At 37.1% G+C, this 18,273-nt stretch overlaps 1 protein-coding gene across 2 annotated transcripts; it reads right to left on the minus strand.

The window, feature by feature from the left end:
• Positions 1-523: 523 nt before the first annotated feature.
• LOC114163988 (dual specificity protein phosphatase PHS1-like) lies at positions 524-7,283 on the minus strand. 2 transcript variants are annotated; one of them, XM_028048419.1, is made up of 11 exons: positions 7,030-7,283; positions 6,783-6,854; positions 6,586-6,719; positions 6,012-6,201; positions 5,404-5,580; positions 5,142-5,302; positions 3,561-4,653; positions 2,831-2,977; positions 2,507-2,734; positions 1,280-1,437; positions 524-1,142 (listed from the first exon to the last, which is right to left on the minus strand). In XM_028048419.1, the coding sequence occupies exons 1-11, from the start codon at positions 7,093-7,095 to the stop codon at positions 782-784; spliced, it is 2,787 nt and encodes a 928-aa protein (XP_027904220.1). In that variant the 5' UTR covers positions 7,096-7,283; the 3' UTR covers positions 524-781. The 2 variants fall into 2 exon arrangements, with proteins under 2 accessions (XP_027904220.1, XP_027904221.1); XM_028048420.1 differs by lacking the exons at positions 6,783-6,854; positions 7,030-7,283 and having other exon boundaries at positions 6,012-6,297; positions 6,586-6,697.
• Positions 7,284-18,273: the final 10,990 nt, after the last annotated feature.

Raw genomic sequence — 18,273 nt, forward strand, 5'->3', positions numbered from 1 at the left:
TGGCGAGTCCGCTGCTTAGCCATCTGGGCTGGAGTTGTTTTACTCACGATTTCTTTAAGGCTACGGCCCCTGTATCATTTTATGCTTCCCTACTCTGCACTCTTTGTGAGAATTGTATCTGGTTTATGTTGGCATCGTGGTGTGCCCAGGTTGTAGGGGTTGTGATAAGAACCCCAAGACTACGCTACTATACTTTTATCACGTGACGTTTCCTTTAATTTCGTTAAATAATTAAATGAGACGTTACACAAATCAAAAGTCAAGACAAGTAAATCAAGGTCAAAAGTCAAGTCAACTCAAACCGAGTTAAAAGATAGATCGAGTTGTCGATACAAACTATTTAAAAAATAAAAAAAAAATCAAATATATCAAATACTATTATTTCAATTTCTTAAAATTGTTAAAATTCTTCATCCAAATACAAACACAAGCTTAGGCTTTTTAAGATGCTTAAACAAGGTCTCTAAAATAACTCAGAAAAATCAAACAAACTATATCAATTAGAAATCCATCAAGCATCGTATATGTAAAATGAATTTTCTCTCTTTTAAGTCAATAATTAAAAACTAATTGTTTCCAAGAGGCAATTATACAAATTTGATCTCTTCTAGCAAATTCTTTTTCATGTACACACAAAGAAAATCCCCAGTACCCAATTACAAGAAATCACTAACCAAATTAATCCTATTTCCAAACCACTCTTTCGCTCACTCTTACTAAAAATTTTCTAACATGAAAATAAAATCTTGAATGAATGTTCCGTAATATTTGCAAGAGATATTTATGCATCAACCATTGAATGAGACTGCCTTTGTGTGGGACTAACACTCCCACCTCGGCTAATCTTCAAAGCTGTTAATGCCTTCTGGATCTCCTTTGTCATGGCACTATCCACACTCCCTGATGACAGCTTTTTGTGTGATTTCTGAAGATGGAGTTTAAGCGAACTACTACTTAGTCCAGCATTCTTGCCACAGATGGGACATATTTTCATCACTGGTTTCCGTTGCTGCCACTCCATTGAAACCTTGCCATGTAGTTTCTGGTCTAGCTCAAGTAAGATCTTTGCAAAACCATCGTTGGGCTGAGATCGACGATGAACTCGTTTTAGAGCATTCCATGCTTCTAACAAAGTGAATTTCCTACAACACAAGCTTTTTAGTAAATTGTCCCAACTACTAGTAGCAGTGAGTGATAATATTAACTATCAAGGAACACAAACTTATGAGTTGCAAGTGTTCCAATTATCATAAATAAAATTGTATATATTCTTACTTACTTCCTAAGCATCAGGTAAGCCAGGACCAAAGTGGCACTTCTGCTTTTCCCCTCAAAGCAATGAACTAAAACACTCTGACCAGCTTTCTCAACATAATCTATAAAATCACAAGCCTCTTCAAATATGCTGCTGATGTTAGAATCTTCTTTGTCACATACCTGTTAAACGGGAGAATGAAGAGAGACAAAATGAAGAATTATTCCTGGACAGATCCTCGGTTAAAAATGCAATAGATACCTTGATCTATCGAGGAAAAAAAAAATAGTTATAGATACTCACAATGACATTCATAAATTATACCATATTAAATAGCAAATAAAGTGCATGATTACACGAGAAAATGTGCAGGCCTAGCTTAACTAGAAAATACTCTATCTGATGAAGAGATCAAAATTTCAAACCAACAAAATCAAATAACTTCCAAAAGGGAATTGTAAGAAAAGACAAGAGAAGAAGAGGAATGGAATCATATTATCAGAAAAGAGAAAGAAAATCTTTTTATTTGTTTGATCATTTTATAACAATACAGCCATTGATTTATACACTAGATTAGTCCAAAGACAATGAAATCTGCCACAATGAGGAAAAACCGGAAGTCAAAAATAACAGGCTATCATCTAAATGATTTGATCATGATTTATTACAATATGATTCTGAATATATTTATTGCAATATTATGTCAAGACGTAAATTAAGAAATATTTTATAAAAAATTAAGGACAAACTTGTGAGAAACTTTAGTTTGGTCATAATATATCCTGGGTCCCATGGGCTGCCAGTAGCACTACCCAACAGATCAAGCATTTGAGGAGGGTTTGCATAACTACCACGCCTGGCCAGAGGGTTATCTCATATTATGCTTGTGAGGATGCCCAGTCAAAGACCAAAAACAATATTTTTAGCACAAGATAAAAAGTGTCGTGTCTACACTTGAAACACAGATATCTCATGTAAGATTGTGTTGGGAATGAAAAACATTCATGAACATGCATCTTAACCTTTTGAATGAACGGAACATCAAATAGTAATTGGAAACTCATGAAGTCATTACAGTAGAACAAATAAAAGTACAAAGCTCCAATCCAACACAAAAACTGGATTAATCCTGCATGAAAATGCATGCATGATTATAAAAATGCAGAGTAGGACATTAGGCATGAAGTAAATTGATTCTAACGCAAACTAAACCTCATATAATGGTAAAGTTTAGACATTAGTACAACTTACAGAGAAATTTTTGTATGTGAAAAGATCAGGAAACTGTGAATCTGATTGGCCAATTTCGTTTGTACACAAACATAAAATATGTGTGATTCCCAAGTGTTGTAAGGTGTACGTAGATCTTGCAGCCAGCGCTCCACCAATGAACAGTGTATCTGTAACAGCAGATGGTCTCTCTGCATTTGCAGCCTCAGATATCAATGCAATCCTCTCAAGGATATGCTCAAGTCTGACCTGAAGGTCAATGGACTAATCGCTTAATTCCTCTATCCTCCATAAATGAAATGAATCCAACCTATTAGTACTGAATACTATTTTAAATTGAGATACCTTCAGTTCATATGCATCAACAACAGTGTTGTTATCACTGCCCTCGAAAAATCCTGTGTTAAAATTGTTCTCCATGCATAACTTGACTGCCTCATTTTTAAGCATTTCATTCCACTGTTCCAATTCTTTATTAGATTCTGAGTCAACCTGGAAATCAGGATAGAGTGTAAGACATGATAAAAGAGAACAAATAATAAAATGAAGTTTTACTTGTCAAAAACAGCTACTTACAATACTTCTATATCTTTTTCCGTCAATCACCTCAAGATACATGATTAATTGTGTATGAAATGTTCACATGCAGGACATAGGGAAATGAAACGACCAGAAAACAATTTATTTGGAAGAAAGCAACATTTTCAACGTACCACCCATTTTTAGGACCTCACCACACCAATGTCAAACAACACTATTTCAAATAAGATAGCAAGAAGAGCAAAAGGTCAGAGTAACTTGTTTTCCAAAATAAAACAACTGAAACTTATTGGTAAAATTTCATGTTCATTCTCAAAACAACAAGAGTATACATGGTCGGTCTTCAATACTGTTAATGTAAATTTATTTTGTGTAAATAGAACAAATATATTTTTATTTTGCATAACAATCAATATGCCAATGGCTGATTATGTTATGATCTATCCAGAAAAAAAAAAAAAAAAAAAAAAAGAGACAGGATTAAAGAACCAAAACAATGAATTAAGAAACAAGATCATGTTTCCTAGAGACCAACCTTGGCAAATTTATGTAAGTCGCGAAGCTTAGTTGTCAAGCGCAAACCACGAAGTGACTCTGCACTTCCTTTAGAGTTCTTTCCATGCCAACCTTCTCTTGATGCAGGAGAGGCAGAGTCACAGCAATCTCTACTGCCTGAAGATGATGATGCCCTAGGAGCAGTTCTCTGTGATTCTGAATCACTACAATCTTGATGAATATCATTAGAATGTCTCTCCTTAATAGGTGGGGAAAGGCAACTGCCAGCAAAAGCTGGAGAAGGTAAGTCATGAACCACTGCATCCTCCTTTTCAGACTCTCCTGATGATATTTTGCCTACAGCATTCATAAATAACCTTAACAAAGTATCAAGTTTTTGATGAAGTGTGAGTAGGAATATATGGAATCCCTGCATGTCCATGAGAGCGGCACGAAAACCATTACGAAATTCATGAACTAGTGATGCTATGTCATCTGTTTGAACATCGGTTGTTGTTGTGTTAGTGTCTTCTAGATGAGGACATCCTAATCTCCCTCCAGTTATATCATGTAATAGGTTAGAAGAAAACTCAGAGCTATTAAGTAGTAACTCGACCAACTTAGGATAATTAACCTGGTCATCTGCACGCTTTCCAGCAGGGGGTCTACGGGGTACGCCGGAATCAATTGCCACAACGTTAAAGTCAGTTAGCATTGATTCTCCTGATTTTTGACTTTTCATATTCATGTTAGTGGGTATTGATGTGTATTTGATGTCAGAAAGACCAGGGTATTGTGATACCGAACCAGAATTATGGGAATTCATTCTACTATCAACTGATGCTGACCTTTTCTCTTTTTGAAGTGACCTATTCACCCTTGGTCCATATCGGTTCACTGCAGAATTAAAGGTTTCTCCTATTGTATCTACATTTGCAGAGATTACTTTTTCAGTCAATAACAAATTTGCAGAGTTCCCACGCCATCTAAGCTGCCGGCAAGGGAGCCTATCTTCATTTCTGATGACAAGATCCAGCATCAGTACTCTGCCAAGGGCTGCTGATGTTCGTTCTGCATATTCCTGTGACTCAAACGCTCTAGAACTTTCAAGCAAGGGTGAACCGTGCACATAACTACAGTAAGATGATTAAAAATAGTCATCTTTAGAAAAAATGATAAAAAGTAGTCATCTTGTGGCCGAGGAATATCTAAGTGATTTTGCACCAAACAGTTACCATGTTAATTGCTTTAACTGTTTTTTGGGGACACTGGATTTGATTTAACTTATAAATGGAATAACAAAACTGTCGTTTTCATACTAATCCAACTTCCATTAAATTGCCAACCACCGCACGGAGAAGAAAACACACGGTAGTTAGTTATCTTTTGCTAATTACCAAAAGCTGTTTCGACAATATTGAAATTTATATGAAAATGTCATTTCTTGGATGGTTGCATTAACTCAGACATAAGATGATAACAGTGCATGGCAGTATTTGAGATTATCACATCAGGCCCAATCATGAACAACTCTTGGAAACAAATATAACAGGGCAACCAAGGAATCTCCTGCTGCCATGGGTAAAAACCTTATCATATTAACACTAGATTTCAATCATACCTCATAAACATGAGACATCGACTAAGATCAAGTGCTTCCAGAAGTTCTGTGCATGTCAGTTCACCAATTGCATCACGTGCAGAACTTGCTGCATCTCTTGCTTTTTCTGTAGCTTCCTTTATTTGTATCCACTCTAAACTGGTATTGTGGATGACTCTAGCCTTGTATTCCAAATAGAAGTAATGGATGAATATGGCAGAAATATAGTTTGATTTCTTAAGCCTGTAAATCTGAAGGGGAAATAGATAAAAGAGAGAACAACCTGAGGAGTTTGAACGCCCAACCACTTGGCAAATTCATAACCAAGACATTCCGATTGTGTTGCCATTCTTGAAGACGATATCTTTATAACAGCTGTTTCTTCTTTTGAACAACCATCACCACTGTCACAACCGTTGAAAAAGGCAAAGAAGACTACCCCTCCAGAATTTACTGTTACCTATGTGCACAACTGAGAAGAAAGTGAGGCACAACTAGAGAAAGCAAGCTTGTATTCTTCAAAAGGAAGAGGAAATCACACACAATTATTGCAGCATAACATTGATTTTTTTAAGTTAACCCACAGAGGAAACACTTGAACCCAAAACAATCAATTAATGGAATAGAGTACGTACCAACGCTATAAGGAAGCACCTAGCATAAAATATATTGGACGAAGATATATCATAAAGAAACTATAGTTCTTTATTAAGATTGAAAAAGAAGCCGATAAGTATCAACATGTTCAAGTAAAAATCAGATGTATTTTTTTTAATCTGTATCTAAGTCTCTGGAACTTAAACATTGAGGCTATTTGCATATTGACACAACTTCAAAAGCCCTTATACAGTTTGTGCAGTAAACAAGTGTATAGGAAAAAAAAAAAAAAACCTCGAGAGCTCGGTTCATTTCATCCTCAGAATGTTCGTTGCTGCTAGTGTGTTCAGTGTGGTGAAGTGAAGAGAGTCTGACCCAAGAAAATGAACTCGATTCAATGTCCAACATTTCAGCTTTGCCAAGCCTCTCCCACAAACTAATTTCTGTTTGCTGATCATTTTTCACATCTTCAATTTCTCCCGGGCTGAACACAAATTAAATCACCCTTAGCCACCACTTCAGATAAAAACTAAACCAAAAAGGAAACTCCTCCAACAGGCCCCCCTTCACTACTTCCCTTCTAAAAAAGCACAAAAGAAAAAAAAAAAAAAAAAAAAACTTTAAGCGTGGTTAGTTTGAAAAAGCATTTTCTACTTTTACTTCTTTATAAGATCACAAACTCATTGGTTACTTCCTATGCAATTTTTTTAAATAGTAAATAACAGGGTTATCGATTTAACATTTTTTGTAATTATTCACGAAAAAGAAGAAAAAAAATCTCAATAGCATCATCCTATTACATACATGCTCAATGGCAATGATGAAAAAGGGTACAAATGCATTTGGAAGAGAAGAAATAGTAGGGAACCTGGAAGGCATGGTGGAAGAACGGTGAGGAAAGCCAGAAGTGCGATTATTGGAAGTGCGTTTACGAACTAATTGGAGCCATTGCGCGAACATAGACGCAGGCCCTGCTGTGATGTCTCCCAACATGTACAAAACCTGCATTCACCGAACAAGTTTCAATCTTTTTTATTGCAGAGAGAACCCAATTGCAAAATATACCTTGGAGGTGACGCTGAGAGTGAAAGGGGCCTCAGCCTCCTCCTTTTCCACTTCACCTTTACCCTGCAATTCCTACTCCCACACGCAAATTTCAAAACATCACGTTACATGGGTTAGGACTAGGAGTGAAGTTTCAAGATTCACACACTCAATGCATCTATGCAAACAGGAGATCTATATAACACCAGTTTCCTATTTGGGTTTACATAAGTGAATGAGAAGTGAAAAGAGAAAAATGGGTATAAACCTGGTTTTGGTTTCGCAAAGAGTTGGTGAATGCCCCGGGATCCTGCTTTTGCTGCTCTTTTGCCATCTTCTTTGCTATAAAAAATTATTTCGGTTTCTGAAAGACTGAGAAAACTGCTCCTGCTTTTTTCTAGAATGGAGGGAAAACCGTGATCGTGGTGTCTACAGAGGTTAAGGACATCTATAATAATTAGTGGAGTAATGCACACAGAAACTTTTTCAGCAACGTTCTAAAATACTTATTAAAACATGTGGATATATCATGGAGAGATCTTAGATTTAAGATTCTTAATCTTAAGTAAGACTTTGAGTCTTCCCACTAAAACGACGTTGTCCAATCATAATGGGTCTTGTAAAATTTTGTACTGAAATACAATTGATAAAGTCTTATAAAGGATAAAATTCTCTCAGAGTAATATGGTGAGAAAATTACATTCGAAATGGTCTAATAAAAAATTTATAATTAGTAAAATATAAATAAAAAAAATCTCAACCTATTCGATAAATAAGATGACAAGGAAAACTCAGCATTCTTCCATCCATCTACGATCTTTCGTCCCATTACATATACATAACTAATCATTCATCTTTTATCGTATTATCTAATCACAACTTAATAGAAATATTGAGTAAGATTTATTATTATGGATGATTCTTACTGTAAAACCCTATTTTTTTTGTTCTAAAAATTTAAAGGACGTATCCCCATTTGTTGGGTTTAAGTGTTGACACATAGGATGTTTAAGATCTTAAACTGTCATAACTTTCTCATTCACTTCACTTTCCAGAAAAACAGCTCTCACCCTCTCTTAGAACAACAGTCGTGCTCTATTAGGGTTTGGTCCCAACTCTTGGTCAAGCAAGCTCAAGCTTTTCCGCTTCACGTAAGTTGCTTCTTAGCTCATACTAGTTCTCCTTTGGTCTTATTTTGTGTTTCCTTTGAGGCTCATCTTAATGACCTCGTTTCCATATTGTTTCGCTATTGTTTCCAGCTCATTAAGTTGTCTCAGAGTTATTGTTCGGAAATACGAGTCTTTTGGCTAGCTCTTTCCAGATAAGGGAAACTAAGGTTTTACTTGTCCTTTGATTTTATGCTTGCTCTGGTATGGTTTTTGCGTGATGATTGTTTATTTGATGTTATGAGTGCTTGGAAAATGCTGAAAACTTCGTTTTGTTGTGAATGCTTGACTGTACATACGAGAACAGTGGAAAACTCTAATATTTTCGCCCAGGCGGGCCAATCTCGCCCAAGCAAGAGCATCAGAGGTTCATCCTTGGAGCTTACGCGAGTTGTCGCTCAAACGACGAGCTCCTGTCTTGAGCGAGAGCCATCTCGCTCAGGCGAGGAGGTCTTGCCTAAGCGAGAGAACGTGAAAGCTCCTTGTTCCTCTTTTCGAGCTCTCGCTTAGGCGAAAGGAGCTCGCCTGAGCGAGAGAACCCTCTCCCCTGAACGAAATATTTCTGCCTGAGTGAAGGACTGGGCGAGAAGTGTGCTTGTTATATTGTTTCTCTGTTCTTGGATGTTGGGCATATTGTTTAAATTAATTATACTTTTAAAGCATGAATTGGGTGATTATGTATGAGTGAGATGATTTATGGTCTGTGATGGATAAGTTCAACATGATTTGGGCATGTTGCATGTATGGAATGATTTTGGTATGATTTTGGTATGGAATAAGAATGAAGGTTGGTTATAAATGTTGGCATGAGATTTGTATGCATAATAAGTACATACTTGGATAGTGAAACATGATTTGTATGTGGTTAGGGCGTAATTCCACGATAGTTTTGTGGTGGTGCCTCATTGGTTAGGGCGTAATTTCATAAGCCTCTAGGTGAGATCTCATGGTGGTATCTCAGTTGGTCGGGACGTAATTCCATGACCCTTGTTAATGGGAGTTCATGGTGGTGCCCTTTTTATATAATTTAGTAAGGATTCAATGTAAGGATTGCATCCTGACACTCTAAAAAGTCAATTAGTCTCACATAGAGCATACTGACTTGAGTGGTGAGAGTAGTAGGAGGCTTGAAACACTTTAAGGACTAACCTTGTGTGTGGGAGAAAGAAACATTGTAACAATTAGCTCGGTAGAGTGTAACATCCCTAAGGAATATTACTAATTTTTAATAAATAAAATAGGAAATGAAAATAAAACCTCATTTAATATAATACCATTTCCCAAAACACGAGAAATTAAAAACTTTAATATAACATAATTCATATGTTCGCAAATACATTGTTCCAAAATCCACCAAATTCAACATAATAAATTTTACATCAAAAGTCTAAATATGAAAACTCTTTCAAAAGCCCAGGTAGCCCCTGCACTGATATCGCTGTCGTTAGGCGATCAAATTACCACTACTTTAGCAACTTCAGTATTGCCAGTTTGTAGTGAAGAAAATAGTTAGGGTTAAGATAACCCTGAGTCGTCTCACAACGAATACGGAATTGATCTCAAATATTTGATTCTCAAAAATGCAATTTAAAACTAGCAACTATAAAAATAGGGAGGTTTTGATATGCAAAGAAAATGACACGGAAGATTGTAAACACAGTAATAGTAAATAGGTCAATTCCACTGCTTTTTCTAAATAAGATTCTTCATGTCTATTCCTTTGTTTCTTTACCAAATAGAAAACTTAATTAATCAAAGTAAAGTCTTGACTAATTTTAGTTAAAGTAATTACCTCTAATCAAATTAAAGTCTCAATTATTGGCAAAAACTTATTTAATCAAATGAAAGTTTCTAAACAAAATCAAAGTAAAGTCTCAATTTAATTTAAAAACCTTTTAACTCATATGATTAGCATGCATGTAGATTTAAAATCATTATTTTCTATTCGATTAAGAAGCAAAGGACATAGATAAACAAAAAAAACCACAACAATAATCAATATAACAAAACATATAAATTCATCTAACCTCAGAATCCATTTAAGAAATTACAGTGGAATCAACCCTAAAAGCTTAGCCCTCCATGGCTTTGATGGAATACATGATAATATGATGAAAAGAAAATAAAAGAAAGAATGAGAGATGTGGTGGAGACGGTATCTGCCAAAACCAGAGAGTTCTAAGTGTCTAAGCTGTCAGCTGTAAATTGTTAGTTCCCCCGCTTCTGCTCCCTTAAGTCTCTTTATATAGGCTTCCACTGGACTTTGGGCTTTATCTGTCAGTTGCTAAAATCTTTTATTTTTATTTAATTAATTAGCAACTTAATTTCTGTCCAATTTCCAATTCTGCCCCTCTTATTTAAGCATTTTTACAAAATTGCCCAGAGTTTGACCAGTTTGACCAGAGTTTGACTAGTTGACTGCCTATCAGACGCTGACACGTGGCGCAGAGTACACTTTCCAGAATTAGGGTTTCACTTTCACACTCTTCTCCCTCCCTCGTGACGGCGCGGTGGTTCATGGTGGTCCGACGGTGCGGCGCGGTGGTTGCAGGTGCAGTGGCGGCGCTGGTTCGCGTTGTTGCTGCAGATGCAGAGGCGAGAAGATGGAGGTGTGGTGGTTCTGCAGTGGTGGTGTGCTCGCGGTGGCGTTCTGCACGAGAAGATGGAGACGGCGCGGTGCTGCAGAACAGGTGGTGAACTGCGCGATCTGGTGGCGCCACGGAAAAGATGATCGCGAGTGGCACCGCTGGATGGTTCGTCTGTGGCTGTGGGAGAAGAACTCGCGGTGGCGCAAGGTGCAGAGATGGTGGTGCGAAGGAGCTGCTACAATGGTGGCGGCGACTGTGTGGAGATGGTGGCGCGAAGGAGCTGCTACGCGTGAATGGAAGAACGTGGTGGCCGCGCCGCTTCTGGTGCAGTGAAGGCGTTGACGGCGTAGTGCAGGGACGGTGGTGGCGGAACAGTGGCGGCACTGCTGCAGCTGCGTGGTTGTCGGCGAGGTTGGCGGCGGCGGCTGCCATGGAGGGTGGAAGGAGAGGAGAAAATTAGGGTTAGGGTTTTGGGAGATGAAGATGATGACGTGGCAGAGTCTAAGTGGTCAATTTGGTGAGTGGAGGATTATGACACGTGGCAGCTTATGGTTGGCTAATTTTAAAAGGTGAGGATTGCCACATGGCATGATCTGGTTGAGTGGAGTTTAAGTGGTAGGAGGGGTGCAACTTAGTGAAAACTGGGGGTGCAGAACAGGTTTTTGTGGTCCACTTGAGGGAGGAGTGTGCAAATAAAATCTGGGGGTGCATTTAGCTCCTGATTTATTCTTTTTCAGAATTTCTTGATTTTGGACTTATTTTGTAACTTTGAATATTTCAAAATCACACTATTAATTGACCAAAAATAAATTCCAGCTGCATTAACAAACGTTAAAATATCCAATAATATTTTATGCAACTAAAATCAATTTTTACGCCACTTTTACCAAACTTACTCAATAAATCCAATAATCATAAATCCTAATTAAATCAATCTTTAAGCACAGAAAATTCAATTAAATCCCCAAATTTAAATATTAAATGAGGGCAAAAATTTGAACTCATCACACACCCACACTTATCCTTTTGCACTCCTGGGCAAAATTGAATAATTTCAAAACTTTTTTTCTGATGTCTTTTATTCCATATTTTCAGTGGATTAAAGAAATGAATACCAATGGAAACAGATCAAACTTCTAGAAATCATGTTGTCATGCACAAACAAATGGATAAAATTCTGTTTTTCACACATGAGTTAATCTTTTGAGTTTACAAGATAATCAAATATGAAAGAGAAACACTCAAGTTAAATATATATTTTCTCACCAAGATTCGCTCAAGTGTTTTGGCTTGTGTTTTCACTCAAAATACCCATGCAAGTAAACACTCTCAATGCTTAGCAAGACTCTAATATTCACAGCTTTCAGAAAACATGCATTCAAAAATCATGAGGACTTTTCACAGGTTATAATGAGGCCAAGGCAAAGGTAGGAAAAATTTTAGGATTTGCGTGTTTTTGAAATAGTAAGGAAGAAAAAGTTATGGAGCATAGTTTCAAAAACAATCTCTCTTCTTTTTTTTTTCTTTTATCCTTTGTTGCTCTTTTTCAGACAGCAATCATTTTTCATTTCAACACTCTGTCATCAACAATTATTTTCCTTTTGCCATTTTTACAACTTTGTGGGGGAAATACTCACCCCCACAATTTATTCCTCAACCAATCTCAACATAATCCATTAGCTCCTTCTTTCTCCCTAAGGTAAGGAAAAACATGGTCTTTTTCTTTTTAAGGTTTAACAATATGCTCAAAACAAGAAAAAGAGGTTTAAGCTCAAGGGGCTACCAATGGATCAATGTTATGGTTAGCTTATTTGGCCAAGTAGCTAAAAACAAGAAATGCCTCAGTCATATCAAATCATGCATGTTCACCTAAGATGCAAAACAACTGAATCAAGCTAAACATTTGAGTACCAACAAGACATGAGCAAATCACACAAGAAAAATAGGAATGACACATGGTAGTTCATCCTTACAATAAAGCTCAAAACTCACAAGGTCAAAAACTCTTTCACAAAAGATTTATTCCAGAAACTCTCAAATCAACTCAATCAAGTAAATCACAGAAACAATCTATTCATAGCACACTCTCAATTAATATAACATAATTCATATGTTCACAAATACATTGTTCCAAAATCCACCAAATTCAACATAATAAATTTTACATCAAAAGTCTAAATATGAAAACTCTTTCAAAAGCCCAGGTAGCCCCTGCACTCCACCTCTAAGCATCTCCTGGCTCACCTGTCAAATCATCTGCTCCTGGATAACAAGTTATCCGATCATCGCCACACGCACATAGAAAAGGGTGAGCTATGCACAATACATAAAAATATATACATGAAATAAATATGTCACCCATCCCAAAAGAAAATAACATGACTAAGTATTTCATTGTTTTCAAATTACCCATCCATGATCTCATAGTCCTTCATGAGTCATATACATGAACTAGGTCCTGGAACTTCACTATGCTCCCACGAAACCAACCCATTCGTGGTCCAACCCTACGAGCCTATCCTGCTCATAGTCCTGCCCTACAGACTCCTCGTCTGTAGTAAATCATCCAAGCCTCCCACGCTTGGACCATGGCACACACGTAATCACCATACTATGGACTCCTCGCCCAATAGCAGTCGACAAGAACATAACAATTCCTTGCCTATCGTGCGGCCAACGCATATAATCACCACACTAATGACTCCTCGCCACTTAGCAGCCGACGGGAACTTCACAATTCCATGCCCATCATGCGTCCAACCAACAAGCACATCCCGAACCCCTATTGGACTTATTCCTTCAAGCCCAAACACCACAAACACATGCATATAACTTCCTATAATGAGGAAAGAGTAATCAAACCAGCACATAAAGCACATATAAACATAGTAATTCGCATAAACTCGCTTAAGCCAGGGACCCTCGCCCAAGTTAAACCCTCAACCTCACTTAGGCTTGATGAAGGATTAACCCCAACCAAGGATGAAGGCACATGCTTAAGAAGACTAAGCATGTTTAGAAAGGAAGTTCACTAATCCTTCATCCCTTTTCATTTGTGTTTATTATTTTTGATTCCCAAAGTTGACTTAGTTGAATCAACTTTAGTTGACTTGTTGACCTTTGACTAGGTTTGACTTATTGACTATAGTTGACTTGACTTAAGCCAACATGCTAATCTATGTTTATTTGCTTTGTAGGTTAATTAGGAGTAAGAAAGCAATGCTAGGTGGCACATAGTGATTGGGGAGCATAAATGATGTGGAAGAGAGAGTAAAGCAAAGGCATAAAGCATAAAGTAAAAGGCATAAAGCAAGTGTACCTATGTACCTTTGGTCTCCTTTGTTTTTAGCACTCTTTGGCCACTTTTTGGAGACATATGAGACACATTCTTTGTCTCCTTTTGTGCTAGAACGAAATTAGCCTTGCACACACCATAGCTAGCTCTTTTGTCTCTCATTTTTGTAACCTTATTTGACCTAGTTTCTAGAAGCTAGGGTTAGGTTTTTGTAGAGACATCCTTAGGTATCTTTTATTTGCTTAGAGGCCATAAACTCTTCTATATAAGGGGTGCTCCTAGACATGTAAAAGGGTTGAAACATTTTGAAGTAAAAACACTCTTGTGTCTCAACCATTTGTGAGAGTTTCCTCCCTAGGGAGTGAATACTTTTAAGCCTTATCTTGCATAGCAAGTGGCGGCACACATCCACTCATCTTCAAGGTTGCCATGGCTTCTAGCCTAGCCTTGTAGTGGCGTGTTTCTCACATTTTTACCATTTCTTTCCTTTCCATTTTATGTTTTCTTCTTCCTTTAATTGTTCTTGGTTTTCTATGGTTTATGTGCTTTTCATTTCCTTTTTGTTTTGAATCAATCCATCATCTTTTCTCTTGAGCTTTGTGAAAGGAACCTTCACATCTAGATAGCTTGCTATCTTAATGTCCAGTGGGGATTTCGCTTAGCTTTCTTAATCAACTCACACCATATTCAGTAATCTTAAAAGAAAACAACATAACCTTCATCATTTGGTATCTAGAGCTTTGGTTGTCCTTGAATATGGTGTTTTCATGTTCTAACCTTGTCTTGTGTAGCTATCTTTGAATGGTCCACATAAAAACAATGCTAGCAGAAACTGTTCACGGATTTTAAAAGATTAAACTGCACCTGCCTCAGTTGTCCAAAAATTACGTTCTTGATGTCAAAAGAAAGCTCTGTTAGTCTAGTTTGTAACAAAAAAAGAACCAATGCATTTGGAGTTCTGTGGAGAGAGTTATGATTAAAATAGTAAGCAAAGGTCAGAGCTGCCGAGAATACGGAAAACAACATTTTCAGGTTATGTTGTGGCAATTTTGGCTTCGGTTTTGTGACTCTTTTGCTCCTAAATGTTGTTAGATAACATGTCTTTGTGTGCTTAATCATTGACCTTCATTTCCAAAAGTTTAAATGCATGATAGCAACATGTTTGAGTCTTTAAATGCGCCTAACTTTTGCTTGAGTCATATGTCATATGTTAGCTTGAAGTTTTCTTATTCTTGTTTTTCCAAGTATTTGAATCTTGCTTTCACTTTATGTCTTGCTTGATGTATGCTCCATGAAATTAATTTTGGCCTAAACTTGAGGAACTAAGTGTTCAAGCCACTAAAACTCTTTCTCACCATTTTATGAAACTAGTTGTGAAAAGAAAAAAAATTTTGCACCAAATATTGTCTAAAAACCGAGAGCAATCTTGCTCATTGGTGAACTAAAAGTGTGTTTTTCACTAAGTGTTATGCAACTAGTTTCATGCTTGAGAAGTGGGTGATATTGGCAAATTAGTTCCATGCTTTAACTTGGTTATGATCTTTCTTGGTGTATGCATGATTTAAGACTTGAAGATGCTTGTCAAGTGCTTTCCATAGAGTCTTTAAAATGTGCTTTTCTTGTTTTAGTCTTGTTAAAAGTTTTGTCTCAAACTTTTCTTCTTTAGAGTTTAGCTTTCCTTGTTTTTGTCTTCTTGCTTGTCACTAGGTGTTCTTTGTTTTGTCTTAGTAGTTTTCTTTTCTTGAAACTCTTGGGATGTTGTGGCCGAATCACTTGTCTTGCATTTGAAAGGTTTTGAACAAGTTTTTAAAAGTGTTTGCTTCACTCCTTTGGTGGATTTTGAGTGCTAGCCTTGCCTTGTTACTTTGGGAGAGTGATCTAAACACTTGGGTTACATTTTTGGGTTGGATTTGGTCTCGGTTTTCATGTTGTCTAACCTTTAATCCATTTATTTTGTCTCGGATTTGAGTGTTTTTGTTGTAGGAATCATGGCAAGTTCATCAAATGCACCTACACTAAACAAAAACAATACATTGATGAGATTGCTTCGGGATTTGGAGTTGTCTAGGAAGGAGGCCTTTGAACAATTAAGAAAAGACAAGGAGCAAAGTGACCTAAGAATCCAAGAGCACATTCAAAGGCTTGAAGCTAAAGAGCAAGAAAGAGAGGCTAGGAAAAGAGGGCATTCTAGGCGCAACCCATCACAAGAGAAGCAAACTCCAAAGATTCCTAAGTTCTATGGAGGAAGTGATCCCAAAGTCTTCCTTGATTGGGAAGCTAAAGTTGATCAAATTTTCAATGAAAATCATGTAAAGGATCAAACACAAGTTGATCTAGTAGTTTTAGGATTTTTGGAGTATGCCAATACTTGGTGGCATAAAGTTTGTAAGAATCATGACCAAGGGCCACCCGCGGCTTCTTGGATGGACATTAAAACTCTTATGCGCGCTAGATTGTTCCTCCCTCCTATAGGAAGGAACTTCTTTTGAAGCTCCAAAGGCTTCACCAAGGTTTATGAGTGTGAGTGAGTACTTTAAAGAATTAGAGTCTCAAATGCGTAGGGTTGAAATAAAAGAGACTAACAAGAGAAAATAAAAAGATTTGTGAGTGGTCTTAGGAGAGACATACAAGACCAAGTAGAGTTGTATGAGTACTCCACTCTTGAAAATGTTTTCACACTTGCCCTTGGGATTGAAATTCAATTGAAAAGAAAAAGAAGGGCAAGGAAGAGTTACTCACCCAACCACTACTTTAGTCACTCATGGAAGGGAAAGGATAAAAAGAAACATGATAAGTTCCCTTCTAACTCTCATCAAGAACCACCAAGTAAAAGTAAGTCACCAAGTGATCACATTTACCATTCCACTTCTCAAAGATCAAGTTCCATTAAATGTTTTAAATGTTTGGGTTATAATCACATTGCTTTAAATTGCCCAACAAAAGGACCATGATCTTAAAGAAGAGTAATGATGTTGAAAGTGAACACTCATCTCCCCATTCTCTTTCAAAAGAATCTTCTTCCTCTAGTAAAACTAAAATTTTGAGAAAGACCCTATGTTATTAAGGCGCATGATAGGTCAAGATCAAAGTGAGCTTGAGCCAACTCAAAGAGAAAACATTTTTCAATCTAGGTGCAAAATTAACAAATGGGTTTGCTCTCTAATTATTGATGGAGGAAGTAGTACCAATGTAGCTAGCACAAGGTTGGTGGAAAAGCTTAGCTTAGAGACCATTCCTCATGCTAAGCCCTACAAGCTTGCTTGGATAAGTAAAAAGGGAGAAATAGATTTCAATAAACAAGTCCTAATTAACTTCTCTATAGGAAGCTACAAAAGATGAGGTGCTATGTGATGTTGTTCCCATGGAAGTCACACATATCTTACTAGGTAGGCCATGGCAATTTGATAAACAAACCTTTACATGATGGCTATACCAACAATACATTTTCTTCAAAATGGGAAAAAGACAACTTACTACCTCTATCACCTCAAGAAGTTAATAAGGATAGAAATATAATAAGAAAAGATAAAGAAGAAAAGAAAAGGGGCAAGCTTTCACCAAGGTTTTACTTGCCTACAAAAAAATTCTTCCAAAGCAAGATGTGCATCACTCTTCCTTCTCTTCCCAAGCCAAAAAGGAAGGCCCAAAGCATAAGCAAGAGAGGAAGAGTAGTCTAGAAAATAAAGATGGCCTAACCAAAGCTAGGGGTAATACCCTTAGAAAGGATGGAACAAAAGCTCATAAAAGGGAGGCGCAAAATCCTCCCCCAAATCAAGTCAAGTTCCATCCACAAAGGCTTCAAGAATTTGTGGTCAAATCTCTCCAAGAAGGGGAGGATGATGAAGGATTGACCCCAACCAAGGATGAAGGCACATGCTTAAGAAGACTAAGCATGTTTAGAAAGGAAGTTCACTAATCCTTCATCCCTTTTCATTTGTGTTTATTATTTTTGATTCCCAAGTTTGACTTAGTTGAATCAACTTTAGTTGACTTGTTGACCTTTGACTAGGTTTGACTTATTGACTATAGTTGACTTGACTTAAGCCAACATGCTAATCTATGTTTATTTGCTTTGTAGGTTAATTAGGAGTAAAAAAGCAATGCTAGGTGGCACATGGTGATTGGGGAGCATAAATGATGTGGAAGAGAGAGTAAAGCAAAGGCATAAAGCATAAAGTAAAAGGCATGAAGCAAGTGTACCTATGTACCTTTGGTCTCCTTTGTTTTTAGCACTCTTTGGCCACTTTTTGGAGACATATGAGACACATTCTTTGTCTCCTTGTGCTAGAACGAAATTAGCCTTGCACACACCATAGCTAGCTCTTTTGTCTCTCATTTTTTGTAACCTTATTTGACCTAATTTCTAGAAGCTAGGGTTAGGTTTTTTGTAGAGACATCCTTAGGTATCTTTTATTTGCTTAGAGGCCCATAAACTCTTCTATATAAGGGGTGCTCCTAGACAT

This window comes from Vigna unguiculata, chromosome 9, assembly GCF_004118075.2.
Source record: "Vigna unguiculata cultivar IT97K-499-35 chromosome 9, ASM411807v1, whole genome shotgun sequence".
NCBI lineage: Eukaryota > Viridiplantae > Streptophyta > Magnoliopsida > Fabales > Fabaceae > Vigna > Vigna unguiculata.

Bases quoted from the DNA above. Each gene is read 5' to 3' on its own strand.
- LOC114163988 (XM_028048419.1), bottom strand. From the start codon at position 7,095: ATGGCAAAAGAGCAGCAAAAGCAGGATCCCGGGGCATTCACCAACTCT. The intron at 6,855-7,029 runs GTTTATACCCAT...GTGTGGGAGTAG, and splicing joins CTTTGCGAAACCAAAACCAG to GAATTGCAGGGTAAAGGTGA. The intron at 2,978-3,560 runs GTTGGTCTCTAG...CCTGATTTCCAG, and splicing joins ACTTACATAAATTTGCCAAG to GTTGACTCAGAATCTAATAA.